At 48.5% G+C, this 22,564-nt stretch overlaps 1 protein-coding gene across 3 annotated transcripts; it reads right to left on the bottom strand.

Moving 5' to 3' along the window:
- Positions 1 to 351: 351 nt before the first annotated feature.
- Inpp5k (inositol polyphosphate-5-phosphatase K) lies at positions 352 to 21,931 on the bottom strand. Of its 3 annotated transcripts, none has more exons than XM_045159091.1 (13): positions 21,781 to 21,931; positions 19,437 to 19,538; positions 19,031 to 19,139; positions 13,369 to 13,485; positions 12,877 to 13,052; positions 12,208 to 12,319; positions 11,283 to 11,392; positions 3,491 to 3,677; positions 2,542 to 2,679; positions 2,192 to 2,275; positions 1,964 to 2,068; positions 1,744 to 1,780; positions 352 to 1,144 (listed from the first exon to the last, which is right to left on the bottom strand). In XM_045159091.1, the coding sequence occupies exons 1-13, from the start codon at positions 21,831 to 21,833 to the stop codon at positions 1,089 to 1,091; spliced, it is 1,386 nt and encodes a 461-aa protein (XP_045015026.1). In that variant the 5' UTR covers positions 21,834 to 21,931; the 3' UTR covers positions 352 to 1,088. The 3 variants fall into 3 exon arrangements, with proteins under 3 accessions (XP_045015026.1, XP_045015028.1, XP_045015027.1); XM_045159093.1 differs by having other exon boundaries at positions 352 to 777; XM_045159092.1 differs by lacking the exon at positions 352 to 1,144 and having other exon boundaries at positions 1,151 to 1,780.
- Positions 21,932 to 22,564: the final 633 nt, after the last annotated feature.

Below are 22,564 nucleotides of genomic sequence, written 5' to 3'. Positions count from 1 at the left end.
GACTCACCCCTCCCAGCCATGGAAGGGCACTGTAACAGGAGGCAAGGGCAGGAGTGTATGAAGTACTAAGTACAGGAAGGGGAGATGAGCTTGTGGCCTTGGGACTCCTGGGGTCAGGAGGCCCTGGAGTCAAACCCAGGGCTTCATGAATCAGAACAGGGAGGTGATAGTGGTTTTGTTGTTTTTTTTTTGGAATAGCTCACAATGTTGTGAAGAGGAACATCATTTGTTTTACATATAACTGAAACTCTGGTAAAAGTGGGGAAGGATGAGCCACTGAATCAATCTGGTCTCCAGGCCCCATTCCTAAATTCTGGTCCTCTCTTCCCATCAAGGAGTCACACAGCAATGTAAAAGCCACATTTCTAATTATCCTCCAGTGTAACAACAGATATAGAATACAGCCATGACTCACTAGAAGCCAGGGGACAATTCTTAACACACATGACCCCCAGGAGAGGATACAGAACATGGAGCAATTGAAGTGACATTCAGTCTCAGGTCACAGGATGGATGTAACAGTCACAGAGCAGAATCCCTAAGGTGTCTTCTCCTGGGAGAAGGGCTGTTGAGTCACCACTGGCAAAGGCAATTGGCAGGAACGCGGATAGGCTATGTCCACACAACACCTGGAGAATGCTGAGGTTCTCGGGGCCAGGTCCTCCAAAATGTCTTGATCCTGACAGTCACTTCTACTTGTCCCCATTGTAAGTCCATGATGGGTCCAAGAGAGAAATAGTTGTTTTCTTGTTTTGTTTTGGTCAATGACTCATGACACTGTGGTGAGAAGTTAAGCTTGATCTGAAAGGGCCACCCTGGAAATCTCTGGGTACAGCTCCACTACCTATCAATCTTCATAAAAGGGCAGGCTGGGGACATGGGGCCTGACCCACCTGTACAAGCTAACCTGAACCTACACCTTGCTCAGGCTCTGGGCTTCCTGAGTCAGACTACATGCAAGGGGGTAGGGGAAGGTATGTATATTGGTATAAGGGATTTAATCATATTTTTCTATTGAAAATGATAGAGAGCCAGGGGCAGTGGTGCATGCCTTTAATCCCAGCACTCGGGAGGCAGAGGTAGAAGAATCACCATGAGTTCAAGGCCGCCCTGAGACCACATAATGAATTCCAAGTCAGCCTTGCTAGAGTGAAAGAAAAAAAAAAAAAGATTGGGATCTCAGACCCTCTGCTCATCCCTCATGGGGACAAACTATGAGATGCCAAGACTTCTGGAACTCAGTTCTGCTTGTGCCCCTCAGTCCAAGGGCCTGTACAAATGTGAAAATCTCCCTTTCCCAGGCAGCCTGTGGCCCAGGAAGGCGTGACAGGAATGCAGGCCTGTGCCAGATGGGGCATGTGCCTGGCAGGACTGCTTGGGTTGGGACTGTGTGCGTGTGTAGAATCAAAAAGTGAGATGCAGGCTAGAAGGTCCTTGCCATATGTAGTGGACTGTCCCCAAGCCTTCACCACTGACATATTAGCTGACCTCATTCACATCTCAGAAAACAAAGCAAAACAAAACACCCTACGTGTATTAGAGTGCCAGCTCATCTGGCCTGGAGAGAGCTAAGGAGTCTGCTGACTCCCGAGGGGAAGCTAGAAGATTCTTGGCTGCCTCTTCAGGGTCTGGGCTGGTCCCCAGTGCTCCTGGCAGTGCTGAGGCAGAGCTGGCTGCCAGCTCTTGCCACCACCCTGGATTCACTCATTCCCATCAAGGCTCAGATCTGGGGTTCAGGCTCACCCAGTATATTGTCCTTCAAAAAGAAGCGAAGTGGGATCTGCAGGAATAAAATGGGTGTCAGAAGAGTTGACAGGTCTCCCTATCTTGCCAACACTCCCACTGCCCAAAGGATGCAGCCCCACAGGCATAGGTTAGCTCGTGGACCTGTGCTCTCAGGGACCGAAGAATTGGCTTAAGTCATCCAAAATACCTTTCTTCTTTCTCCCATAGCATCCCTTACCTTGAAGGGTTGGCTTATCCCCACTACAGAATGTAGATTGTTGCTATAGTAACAGAGGATAAACTCATCCTCAGTCTCAGGGATGTCGCTGATATTGATGTATATCTGGAAGGGAGGAGTGACAACGCAGGTTAAGCTCTAGGGCCCTGAGCCTTCCCCAGCACAGTGGTAAGTCATCTTCTTTCTTCCAGAAGAGTATTTGGGCAAGCCTGCACACTAGAGATATACCTGGTTCAGGCTGTCATCAAAGGAGATCTGGTTGTCCCCGACCCAGACATAGGACACGTAGTCATTAATGTGGCGCATCCCCACCTGTGGAAGGATGGGTCAGGCAGTCAGTGATGGGGAAGATGTGGGCACTAGGGAAAACTGAGCAGAGAATGGTTTTAATGCATGCATTGGCCATCTTGGAAGGGCCATTTATGTCACCCCCTTCCCTTCCAAGCCAGGCACTAGGTAAACAAGGACCCCTGAGGTAGACAAGGGAAAGTTTTTCAGTGTCTCTGCTCAGCTCTTGTAAGCCCTAAGGAAGGACAAGCCAGGGGCTGATGGGCTCACTGCCTTGCCCACCACATCACCTTGTACAGTCCAATCCAGTCCCAGGAACTGCTGAGGAAGTCTGGGGTGGAGGAGTAGCTGATTAACATGTCGTTCTCCAAGGTCCACAGGAACTCAGGCATCATGGTGATCAGTGGGTTCAACATCAGTGGGATAAACTACACACAGGGATGAGAGGTAGACTGCAATCCTATTCCCTCCCCTAAGGCAGCCTTTCCTCACTGTGCCCCTATAGGGCAGTGGGTGTGCAGAGGGGAGCAGGGGGATCCAGAGTAATAGGTATGGAACCCTGCTAAATTATTCTAGTTGATCCTGGCTGGTAAGTAGGAAGGAAAAAGGGTTAAAGCCTTGTCAGGGGGAGTTGTGCTGCCAAGGAGAATGGGGCCCAGAGCAGACAGACAACATGGGGAGGTAAGGGTACAAGAGGAAGAGACTCAGTTTTAAGACAGGAGGTCAGGTTTAAGAAGATTCCAGTTTCTGACTCAAAAGGCCCCAATTCATCTTTGTGAAGAGACACTCTAGAAACATGGGAAGACACAAGGAAAACTTGGAGGCTGAGCAGGCAGTGGACAGGGTGAAGGAGGGCAACACAAGCTCCATCATTAATGGCAACATGCAGGATGGAGGCAGCTCCCTTGGCAACTTGATCCAGATAGGTTTGGGGCAAAGAAAAGGAAGTTCTACTTCCCACAGTAGCTAATAAGCTTAATGGAACTCATTAGCCCCAAGGGAGAGCACCCAGAGGAAATAGAAACCTATTCACAAAGGGCATGAACACCTTTTTGACAGAAAGAGCCATCAACAGCTCTGAAGAGCAGGGATACCTGAGCTGGGAGGAAAGGCAATCATGTCCTCCTGCAGGTCTCCCTAGGGGCTTGGCTAACGTTACAATCTAGGTCTAGAGGACTTAACGACATGGACTGTCACAGCTGTCCCTCTTGCCAAGTGTCAAGCAGCCTGGAAGTTCACCTCCAAGTCGAAGGTGCCAATGACAGGCTTATGGTCACTGATGTTGTACATCATACAGCTGCAGTAGCTTCTCAGAGTCAGAAAGAAATAGGAGGTTGGCAGACTAGAAACAGTGGGGCCGGCCTGGGGCTGCCGCTTCAGCCTCCACAAGATGCGGTCGGTCCATGCAGGCTTGCGTTTTTTCTCACTGGCAATGGGGAAGAAGAATGGGAAGGAAAGGGGTTGACATCACAGCAGGAATATACCACCATGAGCTTGCACTAGGGTCCACCAACAGCCAAAGACCCCTGGGCTAGCACTGGAGGAAGCATGGCAGCAGGTGATGACCTTTGTCCATCTCAAAGCTCTTCTTTCCTCAGAAACAAAGTAGCAGAAAAGAGGTTGAGAACTTAGGTTTCGGAGTTGTACAGATACAGGCTTGAATTTGACTTCCTTGCTGGAGAATGCTTACCACAGGCCTGTGATCAGTATGGTTATCACTCACCCTTTACAGGTGGTAATAACATCTTAGAAGGAGAGTAACTTTCAGCTACTAAGTGGTAGAGCCAGGACTCAAGGCCAGGCAGGCAGTATGACCATAGAGCACGTGCTCTTAACCACCGAGCTAACCCTCTTAGGCTCCAGCTTCCTCATCTGCAAAATGGAGAGAACAGATGATACCAAACAGGGCTGCTAAGATGTCTAGATGTGCTACAGAACCCACAGACCTAGTGCAGGACTCTGAATGCAATGAGCTCTCTTAGACCTTGGCCATTGTGATTTTTTTTTTTTTTTTTTGGTTTTTCGAGATAGGGTCTCACTCTAACCCTGGCTGACCTGGAACCCACTATGGAGTCTCAGGGTGGCCTTGAACTCACAGTGATCCTCCTACCTCTGCCTCCCAAGTGCTGGGATTAAAGGCATGGGCCACCACGCCCGGCTCACTGTGATGTTTTAAAAAATATTTTTATTTATTTATTTGCAAGCAGAGAGAGAGAGAGAGAAAACAGATGGAGAGAATGGGCACGTCAAGGCCTCCAGGTGCTGCAAACAAACTCCAGATGCATATGCCACTATGTGCATCTGGTTTTACACGGGTACTGGGAAATCAAACCTGGGTCTTTAGGCTTTGCAGACAAGCGTCTTAACTACTGACCCATCTCTGCAGCCCTGATTCACTATGTAGTCTCAGGCTGGCCTCAAATTCACAGGGATCCTACCTCTGCCTCCTGTGTGCTAGTATTTTTTTTTTTCTTTTGAGACAGTGTCTTAATATATCCCAGGCTAGCCTTAAACTTGTTACAGACTTGAGGATGACCTTGAACTTCTGATCCTCCTACCTCTACCCACCTAAGTGCTAGGATTATAGATGTGTACCACCAAACTGTTAATGTAGTGCTAGGGATCAAAGGCAAGGCTTCATGCATGCTAAACAAGTACCTTTACCAAGTGAGCTACATCCTAGCCCAGAGTAAAGTCCAAGCCTAGCTGGTGATGGTGGCTCATACCTATACTGGCATTTGGGAGGCTGAGGTAGGACTGCTGTGGACCCGGGCTACATGAATTCCAGACCAGCCAGGTTAAAGTGAAACCCTACTGCCGAAAAAAAAAAAAAAAAATCAAAGCAGTGCATGGATGGTACATGCCTTTAATCCCAGCAGCACTCTGGAGGCTGAGGTAAGAATATCTCAGTGAGTTCAAGACCAGCCTGGGGCTAGAGTAAGTTACAGGTCAACCTAGGCTACAGTGAGGTCCTGCCTCAAAACAAAACAAAACAGGGCTGGAGAGATGGCTTAGTGGTTAAAGCACTTGCCTGCTTAGGCTAAGGACACAGGTTTGATTACCCAGTACCCATGTAAACCAGATGCACATGGTGGCACATGTGTCTAGAGTTCATCTACAGTGGCTGGAGGCCTTGTTGTGCCTATTCTCTCTGCCTCTCCTTCTCTCATTTAAAAAAAAAAAAAAAGCAACTCTCCAATTTTAAAGTATACCATCTCATATGTTTACAATCACCGAATCACTATTTCTGTCTCTGGCTTTCTTTAATTGCTATTTGAAGTAAACATTTCCAATGCACTGTTGTCCCTTAAGCAGCAAGTCTTTCAACAAGTGATGACATCATGGTGAACCCAAGACTCTAGTATCAGAGACCAGCTGGGGGAAGGTTCTGTTCCGGTAATTCAGAGCTAACGCCTTTGGGCAAGTGACTTCACCTCTCTATGCCTCAGTTTCAACTGTAAGATGGGGTGATAATAACACTTACTTCAAAGACCAATTGTGAGGATTAAAGAAATCAAGGGGCAACAGGGAGTGCTTAAGTAGTAGTAACTGGCTAAACCAGGGTCTGCTTGTCATGTCAGCACCTTGGGTTGTTTCCAGATTTTTGCTCTTTTTAAAAGTATTTAAACCCTGGAATGTGGCGCTCCCATCCCACAGACTACAGAAACTGTGATACCATATACAGCCTCTCTCCTTGGTCTCAGGTACCCATCTTAAAACTGGGTGTGGTGGTGCACACCTTTAATCCCAGCACTCAGAAGGCACAGGTAGGAGGTTCGAGGGCACCCTGAGACTACACAGTGAATTCCAGGTCAGCCTGGGCCAGAGTGAGACCCTACCTTGAAAAACCAAAACATAAAACAAAATAAAATAAATAGGAGCCAATCTACTTACTGACCAGAGCACAATTGTTCTTAATTTCTGGGTATGAGAGCACTTTTCACTTCAGCTCCCTGTAGTTGGCTTTTAAATGTCTAATTGAACTCTGGACCATGGTTAACTGGTCATACACTTAATGTTTGTGCAATACAAGTCTTGACTAGATTAGCTTTGATAATATCCTCTGCTCACTGCCCACAAAGAGAGGCTGTGTCCATAATGGTGACTGTAACAAAACCTGGAGCAATCCCTGACTCTTAACAGGCTTTGCCGCCTTGCCCTCAGCCCTCTTACCCGCCCCTGTACTGGAGCTGACCTCGTTTCTTATTACATCTTGGCTTGGGGACACAACATAGCTGGAGAAAACTGTTTTCCATGCCCTGCATACACATCATTCCAGCCACTTTGTATGGCTAGACAGGTACACAAGTCACCCTTAGTCACTTTGGACAGTTAGGCAGGCCAGGGTCTTGGCTGTGTCATGTCCCCCTCAAGTTTTGGCTTCTCATCAGTGTTGCCTGGCCCTACTTTTTTTTGGGGTTTTAAAGGCTTGTGTCACAACTGGCTTTGCCCCTATTTTCTTTCTTTTTTTAAATATATTTTACTTATTTGAGAGAGAGAGAGGGAGTGAATGGGCATGCCAGGGCCTCCAGCCACTGCAGACGAACTCCAGATGTGTGCACCCCCTTGTGCATCTGGCTTACTTGGGTCCTGGAGAGTTGAACCGGGATCCTTGGGCTTTGCAGGCAAACGCCTTAACCGCTAAACCATCTCTCTAGCCCCAGCCCCTACTTTCTTTATATTCCTATTAATGCCACATTCCAGGTACTCTCCTAGGGACTAGACTGCATATAGCTCACAGACAGAGCATTTGTATTTACTTAGTACATTCAATGCTCAGCACTGCCAAAAAAAGAATTAAAATACAACTTTTCATGGCTGGGCATGGTAGTGTATGCTTTTATAATACCAGCATTTGGGAGGCAGAGGTAGGAGAATCACTGTGAGTTCATGGCCAGCCCGACTACAGATTGAGTACCAGGTCAGTCTAGGCTAGAGTGAGACCCTACCTCAAAAAAACCAAAAATACACACTAACTTTCCTTTTTTGTGGTTTTGTAAGGTAGGGTCTCACTCTAGCCCAGGATGACCTGGAATTCACTATGTAGCCTCAGGCTGGCCTTGAACTCACAGCGGTTCTCCCACCGCTTCCTCCCCAGTGCTGGGATTAAAGGCATGTGCCACCACACCCAGCCCCACTTTCTTAAATTGATTTCTCTTGGCTTCAGCTGCCAGCTTCCTTCAGCTCTTCTGCCAAGTTCTGGCAATCTACTGGCTAACTCTTAACCAAGCTGAGAGTGATTGTTTGGCTCTCCCTACCATGGGGCGGGCTGCCCTTTGCAAGTCTAGCTAGAATACTGTATCATTTCCTTTAATCGTCTCAGGCTTCCAATTCAAACATATGGTAGGTATGGTTTTCCCCACAGGGATGAGATTCCAGTGTCTGCTCTGAGTGTTCATGGTATAGAAAGAAAGGGACACTGAAGGTTTTTGATTGTTTTGCAATGCTGGATATCAAACTTAGGGTCTTGCACATCCTAGGCAAGGGTTCTACCAATGAGTTACATTCCTTACACTTGGGTTTTTTTAAAAATTATTTTTATTTATTTATTTGAGAGTGGGAGAGAGAATGGGCATGCCAGAGCTTCCAGCCACTGCAAACGAACTCCAAATGCATGCACCCCCTTGTGCATCTGGCTTATGTGGGTCCTGGGGAATTGAAATGAGGTCCTTTGACCTTGCAGGCAAACGCCTTAACCACTAAGCCATCTCCCCAGCCCTACACTTGGGCCTTTGAGAAAGGGTCCCATTATATAGCCCAGATTGGCCGAGAACACATTAGCCTCAGATGCTTCACCTCCCAAGTGTTAAGATTACAATTTAAAATTATCATGGAGAGCCAGGTGTGGTGGCAAACACCTTTAGTCCCAGCACTCGGGAGGCAGAGGTAGGATGGCTGTGAGTCTGAGGCCAGCCTAGGCTAGAATGAAACCCTACCTCGAAAAACCAAAACAAAAAAAAAAATTATCATGGGGGGTTGGAGAGATAGCTTACTGGTTAAGGCACTTGTCTGCAAAGCCAAAGGACCCAGGTTCAATTCCCCAGGACCCCACATAAGTCAGATACATTAAGGTGGTGCATGCATCTGAAGTTTAATAACAGTAGCTAGAGGCCCTGGCATGCCCATTTTATCTACCCATTTCTCTCTCAAAAAAAAAATTTTTTTTTAAAGCATCATTGAAATGGTGCATGGTATGTGCAAAAGTTAATGGCAGTCCAGGCAAGAAGAGGAACTCAGTGAGGCAGGTAGGTTCTCTAGGAGAGATATCAGAACTGGCTTTCAAGGGTGGGTAACAGTTTGATTAGTCTGTTCCCCAATGGGCTCACCCCTGTGTACCATTAGAACTGTCAGTTGTCTCTGGTCCCTTGCCAGGACTATTTTAGTATATTTTAAAAATATTTAGGGCTGGAGAGATGGCTTAGCGGTTAAGCGCTTGCCTGTGAAGCCTAAGGACCCCGGTTCGAGGCTCGGTTCCCCAGGTCCCACGTTAGCCAGATGCACAGGGGGGCGCACGCGTCTGGAGTTTGTTTGCAGAGGCTGGAAGCCCTGGCGCGCCCATTCTCTCTCTCCCCCTCTACCTGTCTTTCTCTCTGTGTCTGTCGCTCTCAAATAAATAAATAAAATAAAAATATTTAATTAATTTATTCAAGAGAGAAAAATGCAGAGAGAGAGAGAGAGAGAGAGAGGGAACACCAGGGCCTCCAGTAAATAAACTCCAGATGCATGTGCTCCTTTGTGCATATGGCTTACATGGGTCACGGAGAATCAAATCAGGATCCTTTGGTTTTGCAGGCAAAGGCATTAACCGCTAAGCCATCTCTCCAACCTACTAGAACTATTTTATTTTTTTTTATTTTTTTAAAATTATTTATTTATTTATTTGAGAGTGATAGACACAGAGAGAAAGACAGAGGGAGAGAGAGAGAATGGGCGCGCCAGGGCTTCCAGCCTCTGCAAACGAACTCCAGACACGTGCGCCCCCTTGTGCATCTGGCTAACGTGGGACCTGGGGAACCGAGCCTCGAACCGGGGTCCTTAGACTTCACAGGCAAGCGCTTAACCGCTAAGCCATCTCTCCAGCCCTAGAACTATTTTAATATGATTATTTTTTAAATTTTTAATTATTATTATTTTTGGTTTTTCAAGGTAGGGTCTCACTCTAGCTCAGGCTGATCTGGAATTCAGGGAGGCCTTTAACTTGCAGTGATCCTCTTACTCTGCCTCCCAAGTGCTGGGATGAAAGGCATGGGCTACATTCCCAGCCCATCCTGAACATTTTCAGTCTGATGTTATTCTCATTTTTTTTTTTTTTTTGCTTCATCTGGCAATCCTGGCTGTAATTTTGTATTCATGGTGCTGGTGACAGAATTCAGGACTTTACACATGCCGGGCAAGCACTGTAACATAGAGGTACACCCCACCCCCAAGTTGTAGTTCTGGAGTACTACAGGCCAGGGATCAAATCTAGGGTCTTGTACATCCTAGGCATGTGCTCTAGTACTAAGCTACATCTCCAATTCAAAAGTAATGAGGTAGGCCGGGTGTGGTGGTGCACGCCTTTAATCCCAGCACTTGGGTGGCAGAGGTAGGAGGATCACAAGTTCGAAGACACCCTGAGACTACATAGTGATTTCCAGGTCAGCCTGGACGAAGTGAAACCCAACCTTGGAAAACAAACAAACAACAAAAACAAAAAAAACCCCAAAAGTAATGAGGTATTGAGATGCCAGCTTCCATGGCTCCAGCCAGGTTCTGAGGCCTTCCATATTCCATGTTACTCATTTCCAATGGCTGGCTGTGGAAACAGGCAGTCCCCTTGCAGCTATGGCTCCATTAGTCAGCCAGAGCCTGTCCTCTTACCTACTTTCCCACCCACTCTGTTGACAGTTTGCTTTCTGTCTCCAGAGTCCATTGCCTCTTCTTCTTCAGGCCATGGCCCCACCCCATCTTGCTCCACACTTCTGAAATGGCTCACCCTCTCCCCGTTTCCTTGGCAGAGACATCTGCCAAGCCACTTCCAGAAACGATGCCTACCTTTTCCCTTGGCCTTCTGTGGAGATACCTACTCACATATTTACTTCCAGGACTTTGGACTATACTGCAGGCATCTCCCTCCCACCTAAGATGGCCTGTGGCCTGAACTGGATCAGAGACCTGTTGTAAGAGATGCTTTTGTCCCTCCATCTAAGCTTCAGGTTTGAGTGGTTACCAGGCCCCTTTTCAGCAAGGCTGGAGAGATGACTCAGTGACTAAGGAGCTTGCCTGCAAAGCATAATGACTAGAGTTTGATTCCCCAGTACCCACTTAAAGCCAGATGCACAGTGGCTGCATGCATCTGGAGTTCATTTACAGTGGTTGGGGGCCCTGAAAGACCAGGTGTTAGCCAGGCGTGGTGGTGTACACCTTTAATCCCAGCACTTGGGAGGCAGAGACTACATAATGAATTCCAGGTTAGCCTGGACTAGAACAAGACCCTACTTCAGAGAAACAAAAACAAACAAAAAATGCAAAAGCAAAAGCTGGGTGTGGTGGCGCATGCCTTTAATCCCAGCATTTGGAAGACAGAGGTAGGAGGACTGCCTTGAGTTTGAGGTCACCCTCAGACTACATAGTGAATTCCAGGTCAGACTGAGCTACAGTGAAACCCTATCTCAAAAAACAAAAACAAAAAAACATTTTTTTAAGGAAGTTTTTTAGTAAAACTACCACATCAATCTAAGTAGCAATAAATTAGCATCCATGCTTTGGTACCTTCCCTAATTCAGGGCCGCCTTTCCCCTCTCCTCTGACAGTCCCCTAGCCCTACTCTTGCAGTTTCTCGTGGCACCAGCTTCACCTCCTGTTCTCTGAAGGCAATCTGGGACAGGCAGTTGGAGTCAGTGCTGCAGGTGGGGAGCGGGAAGTACAACTGAGAGGTGATGGCTGGGTCTATCCCTGCTTCCCTGACTTCTATTCTGATTCAGCTCCTGCTGCCAGTAGAGCAGGCATAGTTGGACTTCCAGAGTCCCCTGGGTGTCCATTTCCTTCTCACCTGGTGTCATAGTTGTCCGAGTACCTATCAAACTTGTAGGTGGGAGAGAAGAGCAGGGGGCCCTCCTGGAATTCCCGAAGCAGCGGGTCATGTTTCTTGGCAATGATGAGCTGTAGATAAAGACACAGTCCCTGACTCCCCATAGTACAGACCAGTGGCCCAGTACCACCCTTATTTTCTCATGCCTCAACAGTTCCATCTCTTCTGGAAAAAAAAAAAAAAAAAAGAACTTCAGGACCAGGGAAAGCAATAGCCTGCCATTTTCTTGTCCTTGGACCAGAGGGAGCATGCTTTGATTCCAACTCCCTGAAGGTCACTAGCAGACCTGTCACAGGGGAACCTGGGGAAGCAAGGGCCCCCAGAGAGGTTGGAATATCACCTTCCGGGTGGAACATCAGGCCGAGGACAGGAGGGAGACAACAAGGATACAAGTGGGCTGATGCATGGTACGGGGCGAAGGCAAGTCAGTAGCCCCAGTGCCCAGAAACTTATGTATGTATCCCACTTAGTCCCCAATCCTAGCAGTCCTTCCGCCTCAGCTGAGCTTGCAGGTGTGAGCAACCAGGCCAGCCTCCTTATTCTTTTCCTTTCTTTCTTCTTTTTCAGTTTTTCGAGGTAGGGTTTCACTCTAGCCCAGGCTGACCTGGAATTCACTATGTAGTCTCAGGCTGGCCCTGAACTCACAGCCATTCTCCTACCTCTGCCTCCTGAGTGCTGGGATTAAAGGCAAGTGCCACCACACCCAGCTGCCTCCCTATTATTGAGCACAATGGTGGTTCCTCCAATGAAGATCAGGCACTGACAGAACAGCTGCCCATCCCCAAAGCCTGGCTGGACTCCCTCCCTACCCTTGGGAGAAAGGAGAACAGAACAGATCCCAACAATCAGAGTACTACACACACATGGCCTTCTGCTCACTTGATACCTGATCCTTCTCCCACAGTTCATGGTAGTTCTGCCTGGTTATGGATTCCCGAACAAAGAGTAACCCAAAGTCCTCAATCCGAAAGTTCATGTCTCCAAACCAGAGAATGAGGCTTCAGAAAGAAAGGAGGGCAGCCTGAGGGTTTGTGATGCGGTCAGTGGAGGGACTCAGGCCTGCTCAGTCCAAGGGCTGCTGTAGAATGAAAAGCTGAGGGGGAGGTGAGAAGCAAGACTCTAGGGAGGTGAAGGTAAGGACATGCATAATTATAGCAAGACATTTCTCACGGCTCCTATACCATCATCTAAGCCACAAGGACCTGCTCAGAGGGGCACTGGCAAATAGAGGAGGCTCTAGCCCTCCCTTCTACTCCTTCAACTGGCCACCAGGACAGGCTGAGAAACAGCCCTTCTGGTGAACTGCAGAACCACAGGGTCTTGACCTGGGATGTTTACAAATATCTGGGGTTTCTAGGAAGGACACAGGCACTGGAGGAAGGGGACTTCAGGCACACAAAGCTGGGTGGGACAGTAGAGGAGACATGGGGGAGGGTTCAGGAGAGGACAGGAGATGGAGCACTACTGCATGGCTGGGGAGCAGACACGGGCAGATGATGTTAGCCTGAGTTGGCGCGGGGGAGGGCGGGGTGACAGTTTGCAGCTCCAGGCTCACTCATGGTCCAGGATGTTGGGGATATTTTTTTCCTCAACATTCTGCCTCTCCAGGATCCGGTCAAAGTGCTCCAGCCGCTGGACATTGTTGGACATGTGGGGAGGCAGGTGGCAGTTGATGATGCTGACGTAGTAGCCGTAAAGTTTCAGGCAGATGTTGACTCCTCCTTTGTTCCCCTGGCGGGACAGGTGGGCAGAAGGGTGGGAAGCTACTGTGGATTGGACACACTCCTCTTTTCCCATCCTAGGCCTGAGAGGTCACTTCTCCTGGACCTCCTAGGGACAGACACCCCGCTTCCCAGGGTAATTTCTCCATGCACAAGGCCCAAACCACTGAATCTGGAATCTCAGACCCTGCTGAAGCAGGAGATATATGCAGGGTACTGGGAATGCACAGAGTAAGCAGCTTCAGTTCACTTCCTCTTTCTTTTGCCTAGCTCTAAAGCTCGTTGCCCTTCTCAGCCCATGCCTCAGACAAGAGCTCAGTCCTTACCCAGAACCCATAGAGGCCAGTGGGGGTGGATTTTGTAGAGACAATCTGGATGTAGGGCAAATGTTGATACTTGGCAAAGACCAGTAAGAGGAGCCCCTGCATACGCACATGGGAGATCTGCAGCAAAGTGAAAGCAAAGGTCATTCATGAAACTGCACAGGCCAAGCACTCCTCTCACCAAACCGGGACCTAGGGACTTGCAATGAACTTCCCAAAAGCTTATGGATTCCCAGTTTGAATCTGAGTTTTCCACTCTTCCTTCCTTTCCCTCAGCTGCCAAATGGTGCACTTGGGAGACTAAAGTTTCCAGTTCTGCTTGTGGGCCTGGAGACAGTGGAGAGAGGAGGGGCTGCCAAGGTACCCTGTCACCAGAAAGATACTGACTCTCCAGGCTTAGCCCTATGCAGGCCTCGGTGTTCCTTTCAATAGTACTATCTTAAGGTACTCCCCAGTCTCTCAGCCTACCTTCTCATGGATAAAGCAGTAATAATACTGTCATAAATATTCTGAAGATATTACTTTAGCTCAAGGATATCTTATTTATTATATATATATATTTAGTTAGTTAGTTAGTTTTTTTGAGAGTGACAGAGAAAGAGGCGGGGGGGGGGGAGGGAGGGAGGGAGGGAGAATGAGTGCGCCAGGGCTTCCAGCCACTGCAAACAAACTCCAGACCCGTGCGCCCCCTTGTGCATCTGGCTGACATGGATCCTGGGGAACTGAGCCTCGAATCGGGGCCCTTAGGCTTCACAGGCAAGCTCTTAACCGCTAAACCATTTCTCTAGCCCTCTTATTTATTATATTTTAATTTGCAGGTGCATGTTCATGTGTGTGAGTGCAGGTGCATGTAGGATGTGGCATGCATGTGGAGGTCAGAGAACAACTTTAGGGTTGGTCCTCACCTCTCTCCACCTCATTTGAGACAGGGCTTCTGTCTTTGAATCTTGCTCTGTGGTTGCTGTCCTTTGCAACACTCAATGTGAGCTTTGGAAAATTCTCCTGTCTCCACCTAGTCATCAGGCCTTCAGTGTGCTTCAGAAACCAGCCACAGCTTCTAGCTTTTTAGGTGTATGTGGATTGAACTTGGGTACTCAGGCATCAACAGTGAGTGATTTATCCACTGAGCCATCTCCCCAGTCCCATAACCCAGGATAGCCTTGAACTGATGATCCTCTAGCCTTAGCTCTAGCTGGGCTCAAGAAATCTCTCTCTCTCTCTCTCCCCTTTTTTTTTTTTTTTTTTTTTTTGGTTTTTCAAGGTAGGGTTTGACTCTAGCCCAGGCCAACCTGGAATTCACTCTGTATTCTCAGGGTGGCCTTGAACTCATGGCAATCTTCCTACTTCTGCCTCCTGAGTGCTGGGATTAAAGGTGTGTGCCACCATGCATGGCCGAAATCTTTTTTTTTTTCAATTGACAACTTCCATAATTATAGACAATAACCCATGATGATTCCCTCCCCTCCCCTCCCCCACTTTCTCCTTCACAAATCCCCTCTCCATCATACACTCTCCCCCTCTCAATTAGTCTCTCGTTTCTTTTGATGTCATCATCTTGTCCTCCTATTATGAGGGTCCTGTGTAGGTAGTACCAGACATCACAAGGTCATGGACATCCAGGCCATTCTGTGTCTGCAAGACTGCACTGTAAGCAGTCCTACTCTTCCTTTGGCTCTTACATTCTTCTACCTCCTCTTCCGCAATGGACCCTGATGGGCTCAAGAACTCTTAACATAAATGCAAGGAAGGGACATGAAGGAGGTTTTTAGGGTGCTAAAAATGTTTCGAGTCTTGACTTAGCTGATGACAACACAGGTATGAGCATGTATTTAACAACCCAGCAGACTCTACGTTTTCTGCATACACTGTTTTCATTTTTCTGCAGTAGGGTCTCACTCTAGCCCAGGCTGACCTGGTACTCATTCTCCACACTCCAGGCTGGCCTCAAACTCATAGCAATCCTCCTACCTCTGCCTCCCAAGTGCTGGGATTAAAAGTTTGCACCACCACACAAGGGGGTGCACGTGTCTGGAGTTCATTTGCAGTGGCTGGAAGCCCTGGCGCACCCATTCTCTCTCTCTCTCTGTCTGTTGCTCCCAAATAAATAAATAAATGAAATAAAATAAAATACAGGGCTTGCCAGGTGTGGTGGCACACGCCTTTAATCCCAGCACTCAGGAGGCAGAGATAGGAGGATCACTGTGAGTTCGAGGCCACCCTGAGACTACATAGTTAATTCCAGGTCAGCTTGGACTAGAGTGAGGGCTGGAGAGATGGCTTAGCGGTTAAGGCATTTGCCTGCAAAGCCAAAAGACCTTGGTTCAATTCCCCAGGACCCACATAAGCCAGATGCACAAGGGGGTATGCGTCTGGAGTTCACTGGAGGCCCTGGTGTGCTCATTCTACCCCCCCCCAAATAAATAAATAAAAATAAGTTAAAAAACTAGAGGATCTTTGTGATTTCAGGGCCACCCTGAGACTCCCCATTAGCCTGGGCTAGAGCTAGACCTTACCTTGAAAAAAACCCCAAAAGAACAAAACAACACACACACATACATACATACTGCGTGAGTGGATTATCTATGAAGTCAATTGGCAGTGAGTACTAAGGATACAGGCTCCAAGGCTGCAGAGGATAGCTAACACCTAAGGAAGGGCCTTGCTTATGCCTTTCCTCAGCCCTCTGAGGAATTGCTGTCTCTAGCTTGCTGATGTGGGACTGCAATTCAGGGAGGCTAAGGAATTAGCAGGACTGTTCTAGGATTGTCAAAATACCTACTATCGGTGACTATAGAGGTGGAGTGGGAATGGACAGCAGCAGTCAGTGACGCTCTCTCAGGTTTCAGCTGTCTACACACACCACCCGTGTAGCTGTTTCCGGAGCACAAGGTGCAGAGGCCAAGGAGGAAATCCCCGGGTGGGGAGCTGTACTGGGGCCTTCCAGGAATTATGAAACTTGATCCCACAGGCTGGGAGCAGCTCTAGCACAGTGGAGGAGTCAATGCAGGGGGAACCCCAAACTCAGGACTGAGTGAGGTACACTGGAATCCAAGGATGCATTGGAAGGAGGTTGCTACAAATGTGTCCTCTCTACCCTAAGTCTCCCTGGCCCCCGCAGTATTGGGGATCAGACCTAGAGCCCAGTGTAAGTGCTCTAGCAATAAGCTACACTTCCTAGTCTTCTTTCAATTCCATTCATAAAAATGAAGGGGGCTGGGCTAGACTGTAAGGGATGGACTCAGAGTATCAGGACAGGAAACTTAGAAAATCAGGAATTGAGTCACATTGAGTCCTAACCCACAGAGCAGGTTTAGGCCACTGAGCTTCACCACAAAGATCAGTCCACTTTGTGAAAGAGCAGCAGGAAATGGGGGTCAGAGAAGAGGTGGTAAGGGCAGGATAGGATGAGAATGGGAGAAAGGGTGGGGCTGTAGGGAAAAGCAGGAGCCTTCTAGGGGAAGTTCCAGATGGAAGAAATTAAGTAGGAGGAGCTAAAGAAGGGACTGGGCTGGGCATAACTGAAAACTGAATGCTAAAGGGGGTCGCTTACACTCATCAACCTATAGCTGGCAAATCCCCATCCTGAGAACAGGCTGTAAATACGTCTCACCTGTCCACTTTGGCTAGGGGCATCAGCTTTGGCTGCCTAGCCCTCAGTCTAACCTTCCATCATCAGGAGGCCACCTGGTTGAATGGGTTGTATCCCTGCTACCAGCTGAGCTAACTTCCTTGGCCCCACTCCATCCTACCAACCCCTTGTCAGTAAAGGCACAAAGAGGCCTGCAGTCTTGGGAAGGGAGTGAGTGTTGAGAGAGAAGTGGTTCTGCCCTGTGTGAGGATGTAGTTCCAAGTGAAGACCTAGCTTCATGTCTGTTGGAAGAGACTTCTGATTTTGAATTGGAAGAAACCAAAGCTCTGGGAATGACATTTTCTTTCTCTTTTATTCTCTCTCTCTCTCTCTTTTTTTTTTTTTCTTGCAGTAGGGTCTCACTCTAGCCCAGGCCAACCTGGAATTCAATATGTTGTCCCAGGCTGGCCTCGAACTCATGGTGATCCTATTCCTACCTCTGTCTCCCAAGTGCTGAAATTAAAAGTGTGTGCCACTATGTCCATCTCGGAGCTAGCATTTTCTAATGGTAGCAGGAGGACTAAGCCTTGTTTTCCTGTGTCTCCTCAGAAGTGCAGGTTAATAAATGGTAGCAAATATCACACACAGATTCCAGGCTGGGCAGTGAGTAGAGTGTGGAAGGTGGGGCACTGAGATGTTAATAAGCCCTGTTGCGCTTTCCACTAGAAATTCTCCCAAGGTTAAAAAATACCTAGGTGTGAAACTAACCCTGGAATTGTAGCTCAGACTAGGTACCTCAACAGCACAAGGCAGGCAGGAGCTCCAGGAAGCCCAGAAACAATAAGGTTTCAAAGCTTTTTTTTTGAGGCAGGATCTCACTCTAACCTGGCTGACCTGGTACTCACTCTGGAGCCTAGCTGGCCTCAAACTCTTATCTTAACCTCCCTAATTAAAGGTGTGAGCCATCACACTGGTTGAGGTTTTAAACTTTTTTTTTGGGGGGGGGTGTTGAGGTAGCCCAGGTTGACCTAGAACTCACTATGTAGTCTCAGGCTGGCCTTGAACTCACAATGATTCTATCTCTGCCTCCCGAGTGATAGGATTAAAGGTGTGTGCTACCTCACTTTAAAAAGAATTTTTTTTTTTTCTGACTTATGCATGTGCCACCAGGTACATCTGCTTACGTGGGACCTGGAGAATCGAACCTACGACTTAACTGCTAAGTCATCTCTCCAGCGGCTCCCCCCACCTTTTTTTTTAGGTAGGATCTGACTCTAGCCCAGGCTGACCTGGAATTCACTATAGTCTCAGGGTGGCCTCAAACTCATGATGATCCTCCTACCTCTGCCCTCCCGAGTTCTGGGATTGAAGGCATGCACCATCATGCCTAACTTTTTTTTTTCCTTTGGTTTTTTGAGGTAGGGTCTCACTCTGGTCCAGGCTGACCTGGAATTCACTATGTAGTCTCAGGGTGGCCTTGAACTCTTGGTGATCCTCCTACCTCTGCCTCCCAAGAGCCAGGATTAAGGTGTGCACCACAAAACCTGGCTGGCTCAACTTTTTAAAAAAAATAGTATTTTATTTTTATTTATTTGAGAGAAGGGGGAAGAGAGAGAGAAAGAGAAAGAGAGAGAAAAAAAGGCATGCCAGGGCCTCTATCCACCACAATAAATCTCCAGACACATGTACCACCTTGTGTATCTATGTATCTAGCTTACATGGGCACTATGGAATTAAACCTTGGTCCTTTAGCTTCCCAGGCAAGTGCCCTAACCACTAAGCAATCTCTCCAGCCCCATGAACTTTTCAATAAATGGGAAATAGCATAAAAGGCTGAGTGGAGGCCAGGGGTGGGTGGTGGCGCACACCTTTAACCCCAGTACTTGGGAGGCAGAGGTAGGAGAATCGCCATGAGTTCGAGGCCACCCTGACCCTGAAACTACATAGTGAATTCCAGGTCAGCCTGAGCTACAGAGAAATCCTACCTTGGGGTAAAAAAAATAGGCTGAGTGGAAGAAAGAGAAAAACACCAGACCAAACAACTGGGGTTAGTACAAGGGAAATACATGTCTCAGTTACTCATGAATTTGTATGTACCTTGATGAAGCTCAGAGGGGAAAGCACATCCATGAGGAAACTGCTCCATGGGTCTTCAAAGGCAGTATCAGACAGGAGGCTTCTGATTCCAGAGTTCACTTCCTGCAAACTGACCATCCCACGTCATAGGCTCATTCCTTGGCATGGGGCATAATTGCTTTTGCCACAGACATTCAGCAATACCCTCATTAGATTTCTAAGCCCTGGATTCTGACAAACCCTTCCCTAGCCACCTGGCTTTTATCTTCAACCCATAACCTTTGCTGACCCAGGACAAGAGAAATGAGTCTAGACCCAATGAAGATGAAAGCTCTTCATCATTAAACTCCAAAGTGCTGGAGAATAGATTATAGCAATCCTCCAACTCTGCAGAGATAGTGGGTAAAGAGGCCCTGCAGATACCTACCCAATGACATATATGTCCAGATTCAGGCTATTCAGTTGAAGTAGGTCACTGAGGTCTAGAGGGGGCGCTGCTGAGGCCACATTCCACGTAACAACATGTATGCTATGGAAGAGATGAAAAGGAAAGTCATGGAGAAAAGAGGCTAAAATAATGGGCAGAGTCTTGGTCTGCTAAAAGCTTCCATCGCAGTGATAGTAGGAAATGTTGCTGCATCTGGTGATAAGAAAATAAGCAATGGCCTATAGGCCCTTCATCTTCATTTCTGTCCCCCAAAGCAGGAATCTCTACACTGGACTGGCTCCTCCTTTCAAAAGCTTTTTTTTTGGAAATAGGGTCTTACTCTAGCTTAGGCCGACCTGGAATTCGCTATGTAGTCTCAGGGTGGCCTGGAATTCTCAGCGATCCTCCTACCTCTGCCTCCCTGGCCTTCCTGAGTGCTGGGATTAAAGATGTGTGCCACCACACCTGGCTCCTTTCAAAGTCTTTTGACCAGGAAAAGGAAATAATGATGGGCTGGAGAGTGAGGAATTTTCTAACCCATCAGCCCCTCCGGCCATCTACACTCAGCAATGATCTATGGCTCAGTCAGCAACTTCCCACCCCTACTCTTCAATCTAGGGCTCCTAAGACCACTAAGAAGATACTGGAGGTTCACACCTCACACTGCAACTGTGACAGGCCTCAGAACTACAAGGGCAGAGAATTTCAGATAACATCAGCACATCCCCTTCCTCACCCTTACCTAGCAGATTCATGGGGCATACCAAAGTCTGCCAAGCTTTTCAGCATGCCTAACTAGAAGCTTCTAAGTAACAGATGTCTCAACATCTCTCTGAAGAGCCTACCTCAGACGGCCATCGTGATGCACACCTTTAATTTTAGCACTCAGGATGCTGGGGCAGGAGGATCGCTGTGCGTTCAAAACCAGCCTGGAACTACAGAATGAGTTCCCGGTCAGAATGGGGTAAAGTGAGATCTTACCACAAAAAAAAAAAAAAAAAAAAAAGAATCTACTTCTATTGGGAAAGTCATCATTTAGCTCCACACAAGTCATCATTTAGCTCCACACAAATCACACAGGATCGAGAAAAACAGATCAGCAGCTCTCAATAACACTATATCCCATCAGAAACGCAAGAGGAGACACTCTATAGCTTCTTTAACTTAACTAATTTGTATGGCAACATTCCAAAGCCCAGATTTTCTAGAGATGGGGACCAGTCACCAAGCCTCTTGTGAGTTTCTGGAGCACCTGCAGAGTCTACAGATCCAGAAAAGGGGTAGGGCAGGCAGGATGTTTTAAAACATTTCTTTTCCACCAGAGTTCTGTTCTTAGAAGTTCATGTTCTTAAAAGTATGACTTGAAAAAATTCTTGGCCAGCTTAAAGCAACTTCCTGTCTCTCCCATGAATATAAACAAAATAATACAAAAACCACCTTCTGGGGAATGAGAGATTACCGTTACATACTTCATCAGTTTACCAGCTCCCCCTGCTGTCCTAGAGGATTAAGGGAGGAAGCCCTTAGACTCAATGGCTCCTTGTTTTCCCAGGCGCTTACTCTAAGCGGAGGGGAAATGAAAATCGCGATTTCTTGTCCCTACCCTCAGATTCGAAGATTAGCAATAAAGCCATGCACCATGACTTATGCTAAGTTGGTGATTAGCGTTGTTTCTCGTGATTAAAGGGTAAACATGAGACCGGGCTTCAACTTATTAAAGGTTCTTATCTAAATCTGATTTTGGATTTCCACAGGTCATAACCGGATCACGAAGATCCCATGGGGTACTGCTGAAGAAAATTAGGAATAAGATTTTAACTCTGGGAGTTGGTTCGGCGGTTAGCGACCCTTGCTTGCAGAGCTGGCCAACCCGGGTCCTATTCCTCAGTTCTCACGTAAAGGCAAGATGCACAAAGTGGCACAGGAGTCTGGGGTCCGTTTGCAGCGACAAGAGGCTATGGCGCGCCCAGAGTCAGTCTCTATCTCTGTCTCTCAAATAAGTAAATAATATTTTAAAAAGATTTTCACTCTAGAGCTGAGGGGCAAATCCTTATGTGTATTTTTTATAACACTGTCGTTTGCTCCACAAACCGACTGGGACACCTGCTTGAGGCGCACCAGCAAGAACCAGCTCGGCAGCCTAGGTTTAGAGGGGGGCGCGCCGTTCAGGTCCAATGACCAGAGCGACACGGGTCTGGAAGAACGTGGCAGTGTCCGAACCAGGGCCGGCCGTGTGGCGGCCCCTTCTCTCCCAGTGTGCCTGGGGCCCCACACTCAGTCTAGACTGGGCTGGAGACGGCGCTCCACCGACAGCCACCGGCCCGCACACAGGCGTCCTCCTCACCTGAGCTTACTTCGCGTCGGCCTGCTCGGATCCTGCGGGTCCACATCGGCCATCGTCCCCTCGCAGTGCCCCAGCTAGTCCTGGGCGCCAGCGGTCCCTCGGCCAGGGGACTCGGACGCACTACTCGCGGCGGGTTGTTTTTCTTCCGGATTCCGCCCGCCCGCCCGCCTCGGCTTCCGTAAGGGGCGGGTCTTAGCGCCCTCAGCGCTCAGGGAAAGAGGCGGGACCTCCAACTAGCGCGCGGAAGAGGGGAGAGGGGTCTCCGCCACCGCGGGCGCCAGGGAGGCGTGTCTGAGGTGTCCTCAGACGTCGACGCCACACCGCCCCTCCCTCCCCGCTCCCAGCCTGCCTTGCGCGAGGGCGGCGGCGGGAGGGGCGCTTCCCCGCGGAGGTCGGCGCTCGCCCCTGCGCCGCGCTAGCGGGCGGTCCCGCGCGCTGACCTCGTCCTCCACCGCCTCGGCCCCCGCAAGCCGGGAGTAGACGGCGGTAGGGCGCCGTACCCACACGGCGGCCCCTCACGGAGCCTGCGTTCGTAGTCGTTTTTCTCCGCTCTCAAGGGCCTTTCTCGCTAGCTAACCCGGGGTGGCTGGGGCTTGCTATGTACCCCGCTGTCCTCGCACTTGCCGGGATTCTGCCTTGGTGCTGGGATGAGACCTGCGCTTCTATCCCCACTTGGAACTCGTTCTACTTGCTATACATCGGACATTTGGGGGTTCCTGGACTCGGGAAATTAGCCATCCGTGACTGCAGCTATTTGGTCTATATTCAAGACTTAAGTATGAAG

The sequence above is a fragment of the Jaculus jaculus genome, chromosome 9, assembly GCF_020740685.1.
Source record: "Jaculus jaculus isolate mJacJac1 chromosome 9, mJacJac1.mat.Y.cur, whole genome shotgun sequence".
NCBI lineage: Eukaryota > Metazoa > Chordata > Mammalia > Rodentia > Dipodidae > Jaculus > Jaculus jaculus.
The sequence above is the reverse complement of the archived record's forward strand: the minus strand, read 5'-3'. Positions and strand labels throughout refer to the sequence as shown.